Source organism: Typopeltis vanoorti, chromosome 12, assembly GCF_054136105.1.
Source record: "Typopeltis vanoorti isolate ZY-2024b chromosome 12, IOZ_Tvanoo_1.0, whole genome shotgun sequence".
Classification (NCBI taxonomy): Eukaryota; Metazoa; Arthropoda; class Arachnida; order Uropygi; family Thelyphonidae; genus Typopeltis; species Typopeltis vanoorti.
In genome coordinates this window covers 97,922,941-97,936,309 of record NC_143560.1, presented here as the reverse complement: position 1 = coordinate 97,936,309, position 13,369 = coordinate 97,922,941, and the positions used below count along the sequence as shown (strand labels likewise).

Here is a 13,369-nt window from a genome sequence, read left to right as displayed (position 1 = left end):
GGCAAAAACATAATAACACGTCCTGTTTACAACAGATTCTCAAAAATACCAGCCTCGAACTGCTTCATAGCATAGTGGCGAGAATATCGCGAAGTTTACCCTTTGACTAAAACGGAGATTCGAACCCCGTCTAGGAATGCGAGGGACTTTCCTAAAGGCTGTTCATCTAAGGGGGTCCACCCTCCGATGTTCTGTGAACCCCTCAGATTCTGTCTCTAAATACAGCAAACTGGTATTCAGCGATAGAAGTGTTCCTGCTGTCGCTGAACGTATTTTTTAAAGCTTTTGAGGTTGAATCGGTACCGACCAGTGGCGAATTCTCTATGCTTGCTGCGCAAGCTCATTAATTGAGAAAGAAGTACACGTGGTCGTCGACTTACGACCGACTTCCGTTCTGGCTGACAGGTCGTAAGTCGATATGGTCGTATGTCGGCCATATATTTATTAACAGTTTTCTTTAACCTTTCTAATCTTTTTATCATCTTTATAATTTATTTTTATAATCTTTTAAATTTATAATTATGTATACTGTACAAAATGTGAAAAATAATACTGTACTGTAAACACAAAAATACAATCTAAAATTAATGTAAAAATTAATACAAATGAAATTTACAAAATCAATTTTTAATCTTTGCTTGTGCTTGGTTGTGAATTGTCAGGGTCATGTTCTTGGGTTGAGGTAGGAGATGTTCTCTTGACGAGGAACACGCTGAGCTTTGTTTGAACAGTTTGTTTCTTTTTTTTTCTTCATATATCTCACGATAACAACGCACAGCATCTTGAATGATAAGTTCAACCTTTGTGAATCGTTCGACATTAGGGTCCATTGCTTCGAAACTGGCGAGAGCTTTATTCAGTTGCGAAAAAGAATCTGATAAACTCTTTACAGTGAATTTCTTTTCTGGCTCCTCTTCTTCCTCTCTCGCTTTTTCTTCTGACACTCTCTGTGCTTCCAATCCAATCAACTCTTCATCCGAAAGTTCTTTTATTTCACAATCTAGCAACTCCTCTACGTCTTCTATTTCACATTCTAATTTAAGTATTTTGGCAAGGTTAACTATTTTTTCTGTAATCACTTCCAGTTTCTCTCCTTTTTCAAATCCTTCAAATGTATTCGCATAACATTTTAGACACTTTTTTCCAAATTCTCGACATACAATTCTTTGTTACACATTCCCATGAGGTCGAAATATTCTTGATACACTGAAGAATGTTATACTGTTTCCAAAAGTCTCGCAAAGATACATCAGCATCAGAATCTATCACTTCGATGGCTTGTGCGAATGTCGTTCTGAGGTAGTGAGCCTTGAATGATGAAATAGCACCCTGATCCATGGGTTGAATGAGAGCGGTTGTGTTAGGTGGCATAAAAACCACTCTGGCATCATGTTGAAGGTCGTCCAGATGAGGAGGATGGCCAGGGGCATTGTCCATAATCAATAAAATCTTGAAAGGAATACCTCTTTCCGCACAATATTCACGAGCCTGGGGAATAAAGCAGTTCATGAACCAGTCTTCGAACATTGCTTGAGTACTCCAAGCTTTAGGGTTTGAATAGTAAACGGGCAATGTGTGCTTGTTGATGTGCTTAAATGCACGAGGGTTTTCTGAACGATAAATGAGAAAAGGCTTCAGCTTAAAACCTGCGGCATTCCCACCAAGCAACAAAGTCAACCGATCCTTAAAAGCTTTGAATCCTGGCATCCTTTTTTGCTTCTTGGTGTATGAACGTACGATTAGGCATGCGTTTCCATTGCAAGCCGGTTTCATCTACGTTAAATATGTGTCCTGGTAGATAACCTTCTTCTTTGATTAAAGAGTCGAAACTATAAACGAATTTTTGGGCTTCATCTGCACTTCCTGCTTCTCCTGTGACACGTACATTATGCAAAGCAAATATTTTTTTAAAACGCTTAAACCATCTAGTACTAGCCTGAAAATCTGCGTAATCGTCTCCGGCGCGTAATTTTAAACTCTGAAACAAACTTCTAGCCTTCGCTTGCACTGTGCAAAGGCTCATGGGCGAATTTTTCTGTATTAAATCTTCCATCCATATAAACAACAATTTCTCCATTTCATGGATAAGCCCCTGTCGTTGTTTGGTTAAAATTGTAGACTTCATAGGTACGGAACCTTTCACAGCTTCCCGAATTCTTTCTTTGTCCTTAAGTATCGTCGATACCGTGGAATGTGATAACTTCAAGTCACGTGCTATCGTATTCACTTTCTTTCCGCCTTCATACTTCTGGATAACTTTCATTTTACACTCTAAATCAATAGTTTTCCTTGACTTCTTAGCTGGCGTATCTGTAGACGAAGGCATTTTCCTTTTACTAGACATTTTATGGGTAGTATTTCAGTAGAATTTTAATTAATACACCACACACAACAGATGCTTGAAAGCGACCAAGTGTATGTGAGAGATAGTTATCGCACGCGCAGCTACCTGATTTATTATTAATTTATTCATTATTTTTTATTTATTTATTTTTTTGTGGTCGTAAGTCGACGACCAGGTATAATATTTATTTGTTAATAAATGCATGCATTTATAAGCATTCCATTTAAGCTTTTATTTTTGTAGACAGAAACTCTTGTAGTCTTAAGCTTGCGCGGCAATAATTGAGCTTTGCGTTGTGTATCGAAGGCCGATGCTTCCTCGTTTAGTCAAAGCTAACTTGGCTTGCTCGGTTGCATGAGCTTCCAGGTCCTCGCTGCGGCACTGTTATTTCATGCGCGCGCATAACCATTTCCGCTCCCTTCAAGTCGCCTTAAACACAAGGCCATATGCAGTCAAAGTAGCTCTAGTCAGTGAGCTTCAGCCAGCCTTTACAACAAGTGTGTGTGTTGCTTGGGAAAATTAAGTTACAACCAACTTTATATGACGACGTTATTGACCAGTTCATAAAGAAGAACCGTAGGGTAGAATTTGTATTCAAGTAGCTAAATTGAAAAAGATAGAATATCATTTGTAAAATAAATGTTGTATTTGTATAATTAAATGTACATAAATTTCTAAATATATACTTTTAAATGGTCAGTAATTGATTATTCCGCTAATCAGACTTCAATCACACCTCTCACTCACTGAATCATAACAAGGGCAAGCGTGAATTTCAAGACCAGCATTCTCCTCTGGTACCGACATTAGGTTGGAAAATCTGGGTTCACATCCTTTTCAACTAAAACTGAATTCGCCGGTCTCATTCTGACATGACAATGAGGTTTATATAAAGCTAAATTATTTACAAATCTCTCTGTGTATATACACCAATTAACCAATTAATTAGGTGCGCTCTCATCGTCTATGGAAGCTACTCCTTCGTTACAAGTCTCACGCGTTCATTTTTATTAAAAAAAGAAAAAGAAAGAAAGATTGTATGTGCCGCACAGACATACAGATTTCGCTTTCACTATCTGTACACAAGTACAATAAAATAACCATGGTATGTGCGTGTAAACTGCGGAACGTAACTTCTCTGGGGGGGGGGGGGGCAAATGCTCGAATCATATCTTCTGAGTACATAAAATATGCATATCATAGTCTCCGTTTCAGCTTTTCATTTAGCCAGGATAACTTAAAATTCCTGCGGAAACTTAAAACTATTTTCTTAATGACATCGTGATTGTTTGTGCTGAGGTTTGCACTGTAGGCTTTGACATCTTGGGAGGGTCAAACTTACATTTAAAAATCACTCACTACTAACCTAATACTGCGTTAATACTACGATAACAAAAACACACTTCGTTGGTGCGTCTTTGGCAGTTAGAGGGAGACCGTGTCTCGTGGGAGGGCAGCTTAGAGGGAACATTGCTGGAGAATTTCACATGGCATATTCCGGTAATTGGACCACCTTTTTTTAAATAATAAGCTATATAGAACACAATGAATTAATAAAAGACCCGACAAGTTTCGTAAGTCGTTTGACTTACATCTTCAGGGGTAAAAGGTAACTTAAAGTTTAAAACACAAAGAAAAGATAAATTATTAGTAATAGTTCATACTATACAGTTGTAGCCATCTGACTATTCATTCATGAATATAGATGAAAATAGTCAGGCGGCTACAACTGTATCGTATGAACTATTACTAATAATTTCTCTTTTTTTGTGTGTTTTAAACTTTAAGTTACCTTTTACCCCTGAAGTTGTAAGTCAAACGACTTACGAAACTTGTCGGGTCTTTTATTAATTCATTGTGTTCTATATAGCTTATTTAAAAAAATGTGGTTCAGTTACCGGAATATGCCATGTGAACTTCTAAACCACAGAAACCTCCACTTACAATTGCTGGAGAACTTGCTGCAATCCATCGCAATAATATACGATCAAATCGAATGTCATACAGGATCAAAGAGCTTAAGTAAATTGTGCAACAAATATATTTCTTACACATTTGTTATACGTATCACAATAGTGTTACTAATATTGTCGGAATTACTACACAAATCATCATTTAAACGCTAGTTTTTGAGCATTCTTTATCATAACAGGGATCAGTCTACCTACCCAGCAGAATCCGATTCGTTTTAGGATTGATTGAATATTATTTAAACAGAAATTTCAATTAGTCATTACCGTAGCCAGTGCCAACAAGATCGTTTATACAAGCTTAACCTATGTTCAAATCCAAATGTATTTGAAGATCATTAATTGCATTTTTTTTAATGCAAGATGTGCTTGGTAAACAAATAACTGCATTCAGCCAGATGCAGCACAGTGTTAATAATAATAGTCAAAATAATTTGCTGAAATTAAAATGACTGTTTTGTTCATTTCTTAATTGTTCATTAACACCTGGCATTAAATTATGTACAACTGAGAACCTTATGACCTGTATCTTTTCACCAACGAGCTGGTTTACATTGAAAGAAATAAAATACGAATAACTTAAATTGCGAAATTAATTCAGTTAGTGGTTTCTTAACGTAGTGGATAAAAACATTATGTAGAATAGGTGTTGTCCAGTTCTGTGAATGATTTTTTTCAGTATTTAACTATGAAATAAAATCCAATAGCTGTCAGATGTAAGCACTGGGTCTCCGCTTTTTACAGTGGAAAATTATAATAATATGCTTTTATTTCTGGAAGTGACACTGAATACATTTATTTAATAAATATTTCTACTGTTTTGATAAATAAGCGCATAATATAATAAATTAAATATAATATATTTAATTTCGTGGGTCTCCTTATTTTTCTTATACCGTACTGTGTTCATACTTAATCGGTCACATCTATCGATTATTAAACGGAACTTCTTGATTAGCTTAATGTATATAAATTAATAATTAAAACTTATGTGATTAATATAAAAATTCTGCATTTTATATGCATTTTCAATTTATAAGCGTTTATACATTTTAAATGTTTCATATTTCTGTGTTTTACAATATATAAAATACTTACCTATTTTTTTCAGCAATAAAGCAATCTATGATGGAGTTCTTCGTAAAATTGAAAATTTGGATACCCGTGTCGTGATAGTCATTGCTTCGGATTTTGAACTTTATGAAGTGCTGAAATCATCTCAACAGATGAACTTGACTAAATTATACTGGTTAGCAGCTGGAATGGGAAAAAATATAGCAGGAAAATTGCAAGAACTTAAAACTGTTGCCACTGGATTATTATTGGCACAAACAACAAAAAGCAGATTCCCAGATGTAATAGAAAATTTTCTGCAGTCCGCTGAAGCAGACGAAAATCCTATATTAGCAGAAGAATATTTGACAGCGATTAGTCAGTGCGATAAAAACATTACTTCGGTGCCCAGAGATGGCAGCACATGCCGTGGACTTGGAGAGCACGTTGTTGATCAAAATGTGAAAGCGGTAATGGATGCAGTATTAAATTTTGCCGAAAATGTACGCGCATTCATAGACCTTAACTGTTCGAATGATACCGAAAATTGCAGCTTCACGAGCAGAAAATCGGAATTAACCTCGCTGGAAGGGAGGAGTTCAAACCATAAGCAGAAACAAAATAAAAATCTAGATATTACTCTATGGTCGTATCAGCCAAAGAAAAGGGAAACTTCTCAATTTGTTCAGGTATTTATATAATTTATTACTAGTATACTGTAGTTCGGTACAGTATTTAACAAGAGCATTTACTACGTCAACGTATATATAATTTAAAAGTGTTAATACTTTAAATTAATTGGTTTAATTATTACAGATATATAGTAAATGCTAAAAAAAAATGTTTCTTAATGTTGATGCCCAAATAATGCATTATTATTATACGAGCATCTCCATGGAGTCAGTAAACTCATCGTGGGAGACCCAAACTATCCACGCAATATCTAACATACCTCTTCTTGAACTCATTGACAGCCGAAGTACTCACAACTGTTTGGCAACGCATTCCATTCGTTCACCACTATCCAAATGAAAAATCTAGTCTTCACTCTCTTACTTAATTTCCAGGTATGACCTATTGTTCTTCCAGCACTAGCCCACTGCTGAAATATTTTCCCTTCATCAATCCCATAAACATTTAGTAACTTAAATGTTTTTATCATATTCCCTCTTCTCCGCCTATCAACCAACTTCCGTAACCCACAAGCTCTCAATGTAGGGAACATTGCTTACACCACTCACCAGTTATAATTATAATAGTTATAAATAGGGGGGGGGGGAGACGCATCGAACAGTGAACTGACAAAAACCATTTATTGTCCTGATTATACTAAATAAACAAGTTATTTACTTTTACTGCGACATTTTTAAACTTGTCAACTCTTATTAAGGAAATACAGAGCTATTTTAATGAAACGTAAGTTTTCTATATTTAATAAATATTTTTCCAAAAAGTTTTTTTTTTTTTTTTTTACACAACATGAATCCAATAGGAACCCCATGACTGGCGGGAAAGAGATGTGTGTGGGGGGAGGGGGGGGGGAAGAATTTGCTTGTTATCTCTGACATCAGGGCTGGATCGCAATTTACTTTAACAACTGGAATCAGAGTGGGAATTGCTCCTTTTCCGCAGGAATCGCTGGAAAAGGATCATTCCTTCTTCGAAGAAGAAAACAATTATTTTGTTCTGAAGACTTATTCCTAGTTGATACGAGAAAATTGCATGCTCGAGAATATTGGATACTTCTTGCAAGTTGATTTAATTAATTTCTCGCCTATTGATAGTTTGAGTTTAAACAATTCTAATACTGTTTACAGATTACTTATTTTTTACACAGGCATTACGTGTTCATTAAGTAACACTGAGTTCATTTGGACCTAATTGCAACAAATGCCAAAACATTGGCACTTGCAGGAGAATACAACTGGAAAATACTGTATTATTATCTTAACAGTCTAGCAAATAGTGTACCGACACTAAATGAAACATTTTCTAAGGAATTTCTTCGCATCTCAAGACATTATCAATATGTCTTGAGATGCGAAGAAATTCCTTAGAAAATGTTTCATTTAGTACACCTCAAGATTATCTCAAGACATATTGATAATGTCTTGAGGTGCGATACCTGCTCCCTCATCTTTTCTTTTTCACCTCGCCCCATTTGTAACTCATAAACAAAACACGATAATGCCAGCTAATTCATACTTCACCTTAAAAAAAATTCCTTAAACGTTTTTCATACTTAATAATACATCTCATACTTATGATAAACACTTTACATAATATAATATCAGAAACAGTTTAGTGCCCAGAGCACAGTGCCCACTTTAATCATCCTGAAGTAATCTTACATCACAGTTATTTTCATGATTTTTCCCAATATTACATCATCTGTAAGCAATGGAATGTTTCCCTTTAAACCTTATGTAGTAGTGGTCCCAATACCGAGCCTTGTGGCATCCCACTTGTCACATTCCCTTTGTGGGCCACCCCCCCCCCCCCGTATGTAACACGATTATATCTGTTACTTAGCCAGTCTTTAATCAACGTCACTAGTCTGCTATTCAACCCTATCGTCCGCGATTTTAAAATTAATATATCTTAGGATACTTTCATGAAATGCCTTCACAAAATCAAGAAATCGTACAGTATAATCTTCACCCTTGTTCTGTACTGTCGTCACATTATTGTAAAATGTAATCAAATTACTAAAGCAAAACCTTCCTTTTCGAAATCCATGTTGACTATCCGGGAGATTCTTCTCTCGTCAGTCGAATTTTGTGTTCTAACTATTACTCCGGAAGATAGACTGGTTTGATACTTGTGTTGTGGACTCACTTTGGTGTAGCAGTGTTACCGTATTATCTTTCCACTCATATAATATAATACAACAGGTAAATTTTATTTGTTTCCTTAGAGCGAACTGTAATGATTTATAAATATACAACGCTAATATCATTTGGCAAACAAGATGAGATTTTTTTTTTTTAATTGTACAGTTTAACAAAAGTCACTAAAAATGTAAAAAAAGTAAAAAAAAAAAGTTTTTTAAATGTAATATTTAAATAAAAATGTAATGTAATTATTAAACTATCTTTACTAACGAAGTGAGAGTAAGCAAAACACTATGAACATTAAGTTAAGGGGATAAAAATTCTTTATTATTTTCAAGCCGGTATACGAAACTCGGAGATCGAAATTTAAGTTTCATACCGAAGAACTATCGGCGAGTCCAGGCGAAAGTCATCACCTGGGTAGTACAACACTAAGGCAATTCGTTGCAAAGGTGGAGCAAATCACGCCGCCAGAAAAGTAGCCTCTTGGCTACTTTTCTGGCGGCGTGATCTATCGTAGTAATATTAATATATGACTATCGTAGTAATAATAATATAATAATATATGGGTACACCGGTCTGGGTAGTGACCTCTCCTCATAATGTGAAACAGTAATACATCTCCTAGGAGCTGCGTTTTACATTATGAGAAAATATTAAGGATAGTGGCGGATCTTGCTCCACCTTTGCAACGAGTTGCCCTAGTGTTGTACTACCCAGGTGATGACTTTCGCCTGGACTCGCCGATAGTTCTTCGGCATGAAACTCTTAAATTTCGATCTCCGAGTTTCGTATACCGGCTTGAAAATAATGAGGGATTTTTATTCCCTTAACTTAATTTACGCCGCTGGAAAAATAGCCTCTTGGCTCTTTACACTATGAACATGTTGTTTATCAATCGTGCCTTTGCGTTCTTAAAACACTTCATCAATCTAGTTGAATGTTAACTAGAGCCATGCCTATACTCTGTTTACCAGACAATGAAACAGGTATTTATTAAGTAAAAATCCGTATACAGTATTTAAAAATATGTCGCTATACTTTTGAATGCTTTGTATATGTTAAAAAAGAGAGAGCTAAAATAACAACAACAATGATATAACTGAAAATCGTTTCAATTAACTTGTGCTGTTATTTCCTTCTCGTTCGCAGTATTAATTAATTTTTCTTTGCTTTTGTAGGTTGGCTTCTATTCCCAAGATCATCTCTTGCTGGACATAAAAAACCTTAATTTTCTCCAAGCAGTTGGAGCGGGATGGTTTAAAATCCCAGAATTCCAGTGCTTTCACAACTGTACCTGCGTTAACAAGTGTAACGTCACTAGTCAACTTCTGATAGAGCCCAAATGGCGAAGAGAAACATGGGTGACTGTGAGTGTGACTGTATCGTTTATCGGCATATTAGTGTCACTTTCGATAATAGGTTATATCTCCAGCCGTATGTGTCGCACAAGTGCTACAGAAGGCAACCAAGGTTTCACCCTCGTGATGATGGCTGGTGTTCTTTTTGCCTATCTCTCCGTGCTCCCGTTTGCCCTGAGTGACACAGAAGCTACTTGCACTCTAAGGATTATTTTAGTGGGAGTAGCTTACGCCGCCCTTTTCTGTCCAATTGTTGCCAGATGTCTGATGCTAGTCACAGCTGACACCGAAGGTCTTCCAGGACACATTAGTGGAGGCATTCAGTTCGCACTCTACTGCTTTATGGTAGTAGTGCAGATCGCCATGGCTGTGGAATATTTGTGGCTCAACACCAGTGACCATCTCATCGTTCGAGATTCCCGAACAACATGCGACGTTAGCAAAAAACGACTTCTTCTATCTTTATCATATATCATAGTTCTGGTAGCCCTTTGGGTAATCGTGTCGCCTTTTTGTATTAAAAGCAGACGCAACTACCGTGAAGGATTTTTATATCAACTTGCTAGTCTTGGAATTTTAATTTCCTGGATTATATGGGTAGTCATGCTGTGTTTATTTCCCTCTTCGTGGCAAGAACCCATCGTATGCTTCAGTTTAGTTGTCAGTGCCTCCGTTGTGCTAATTGCCATCTTTGTGCCTCGAGTATATAAGATTGCCACCACCCTCACCCTTGATCCTGCTCAGATCAGTTTGAGACCATTAAGTCAACCTGAATCATCCAGTCTATCAAATATGAACGTCAAAGGACTAGCAACTATATACGAAAGTGTGAATCATGCTTATGCACCAGAACCAACAATATTTCTGAGGAAAACGTTAGAAACGAAAGACTGCGAGAGTATCATCTCTCAACCGAGAACTACCCGATTGTAGTTTCAGCAACATTCGTGTTTGTTCGGAATCGAGTTTCGTTGTATTTTATTATTGTCGGCTACTTATAAAACGAAAAAAATGAAACGTTTATGTCATACTTTCTCAATGTCACAAACATTGTAATTCCCATACTACATGGGATTTTAATTATCCCACGAGAGTAGTAAAAAGACTGTTTGGTCCTGTTTAGTGCCATAAATGATTTCCACTAGTGCGTACCAAATGTGGGGAATTAGTAATTGTCACATTCGGTACATATTCTTCCAAGTATTTGAGAATGTGATAGCGTTACGTCTTTGTTTGTCGTCACAATCATATATTTCTTATTTCAAATACATTTATGGTCCAAATGGATTCGATACGCTTTGACGCAAGTTATATATATACACTGTATATAGAAATATAAATGGCTGCTGATTATGATTTATATTAATTAGCAGTTCCTATTTATTATTTTAAACAAATCTACATTATGGTATTATACATATAATTTACTGTGGGTAAGACGAGTATAAGCTATTGGTATTTATTAGTAAAAAATTTTATGTTTCAAGTGTAATTTTAAGTGTTATTGATTTCATATATTTTCGCTGAAGTGTAAACAAAAGTTCAGTCTTCTGCTCAACTGCCATTTCAAAAACTGTTTACAACAAAGATTTCGGATATTGATATTTAGCTGTTCGGGTCTTCGTTATTAAAACTCTAAACCATTTTATTTGCATATTTATAACCATTTTAGTTTTTTTTTTTTTTTTGCGATTTTCGATTCGGGTTATTAATTATAATAGTGAGTCAATTTTAATTTGTATCGTATTAGCATGCGATTGCCTACATCAGCAAATGTTTTCCTTTTAAACGAAATATAAGCCTTTTTAATTCTTACAGCGATCATAAATAATCTTTAAAAAATTGGTAGTTAAAAAAAACTGCTATTGTATTTGAATAATAACTTTACTTTTAGTTAAAATAAAACAGCTACTTGTCGTTTACCTTTTATATTACGATCACCAGGAATAATACCTATACGCAGGGTCACAAGCTACATAACCAATAACTACTGTGGTCTACAGCATTACTACTTTGGTCAACCGGTTACATAGCCAGACGCCTGGCGACAGAAAAAGAAAAGAATAGCAAGATTTGAAGTATTGAAATCCTGTCAGTCTTACCTGGAATTTTTAAAAGTTGTGCAGAAAAAAAAATTTTAAATATACGTTTAATTTTTTTATATAAATATATAACTTTGCAGCGTTAGTTATATAAATCAGAAATAACCAAAAGAACAGTGAAGCATGAATTTCTGTGTGTGTGTGTGTGTGCGCGCGCGCGCGCGCGTGTGTAAGTATGCATATACGTCCATTTTGCTAATCTAAGTCATTAACATTTGTAACATTCATATAGCACAAGGCACTATTATATGAATATGTAATATTTATCTCCATGTTTTATGATGTAAGGTAATCAAATGAAAACAAAAAAAAAATAAATAAAAAACGAACCGGTTGTGTGGGCTAGTGTATTTTCTAAACAAGTAACGAAAACAGGGCATCTAACCCAGGTGCAATGAAGTGACTACAGGACTCGAATCTCCACTTAAAAAAAAAAAAAAAATCTAAGAAATCGGAATACGTGTGTTTGTGTAGTAAATGTGTTCCTTACTCCTTACCCTATCTTCCCCCCCCCCCCTCATAAAATTCCTACGTAAATCAGTATTGTTTAATATAAATGTTATGAAACATTGAGGATATAATAAATATTAATATATTAAATTTTGTATTTAATGATACGAATTACAAATAAATTATGAAAAGTGGTGAGTATATTAATATATTAAATTATTTAATTATGTTAATTACAAAGTATACAATTGTTGGAGTAATAGTATTGCCTAAATATGCAACTGAATCCTGTTATTATATGAAACAAAGATTTAACGTCTAGCAATTGTATTGTCTGTAATGTTTATTTATTGAAATAAATGTTGTGCCAAAGTATTTTTGTTGTTTCTGACAATGAACTTTGAATTCCATGTGGGAGCACATAATTTTGAATAACTAAAAAGAACGCGTAATAATATTATACTAGCAGGCTACCCGGCATGCATTTCTCAAGCATTTTTTTATTATTATTATTATTAACCTCAAGGAGCAATATCACCCACTCTGTTCGACATACACATAAATGAAATTATGAGACACCTTACCTTATCTTGAATGGCTCGGCAAAAAGTGCTTGGCAATTCACAGACAAATCTGTGCCGCCATTTCCGGTCTTAATTTTTTTTTTTTTGGCGGGGGGGGGGTTCGGCTCTATATCAATCAATTCATATTATAAATACATTGATTGTATACGCAATCACTTGTTATCCACCGCTTGCAAAAACTTTGTCTGAATGTACTGTCATTAGTAACTGGCTAACAAATAAACGCCTATCCAAATTTTCACGAGTGTCTGTATTCTAATACTAGCTTTATTAAATCAACCTAAATGTTTAAATAAGACATAAAATAACAAAAGAATATATATCCGATTAGTAATTTTAAGGGTTTCAGCTTTTATCGTCATGTAAGCTTGCTTTACCTTGGGCTCTTCCTGGTTCTCAGAGGCACATGCATGCTAACTGGTATCATGTGATAAAGGTTCAGCATTTTTAGGAAGGATAGACAACATAGGAGAGAAGAATATGCTCCACAGAAGAATGAAGCCGAATTTATTGAGCTATTACTAGACAACTTCTTCAAGCAGCATGTGACAAAAATAACTCGAGGTGAAACGGCGTTAAACTTGATTCTGCGTTTGGTGACAGTGATTATGCTGTACTGACCTGGGCTAAGTATATGAAGGTTACATTCAGGAAAGGTTACGTGCTGAACT

At 35.3% G+C, this 13,369-nt stretch overlaps 1 protein-coding gene across 1 annotated transcript in view; it reads left to right on the top strand.

Moving 5' to 3' along the window:
• The window catches only part of LOC150101044 (metabotropic glutamate receptor 7-like), a 39,514-nt gene extending 27,025 nt beyond the window's left edge, over positions 1–12,489 (top strand). The window contains exons 6-7 of the mRNA XM_090401437.1: positions 5,426–6,056; positions 9,383–12,489. Of these exons, the coding sequence (XP_090257563.1) occupies positions 5,426–6,056; positions 9,383–10,495 (1,744 nt within the window). The 3' untranslated portion in view covers positions 10,496–12,489. The remainder of the gene's footprint in view (positions 1–5,425; positions 6,057–9,382) is intronic.
• Positions 12,490–13,369: the final 880 nt, after the last annotated feature.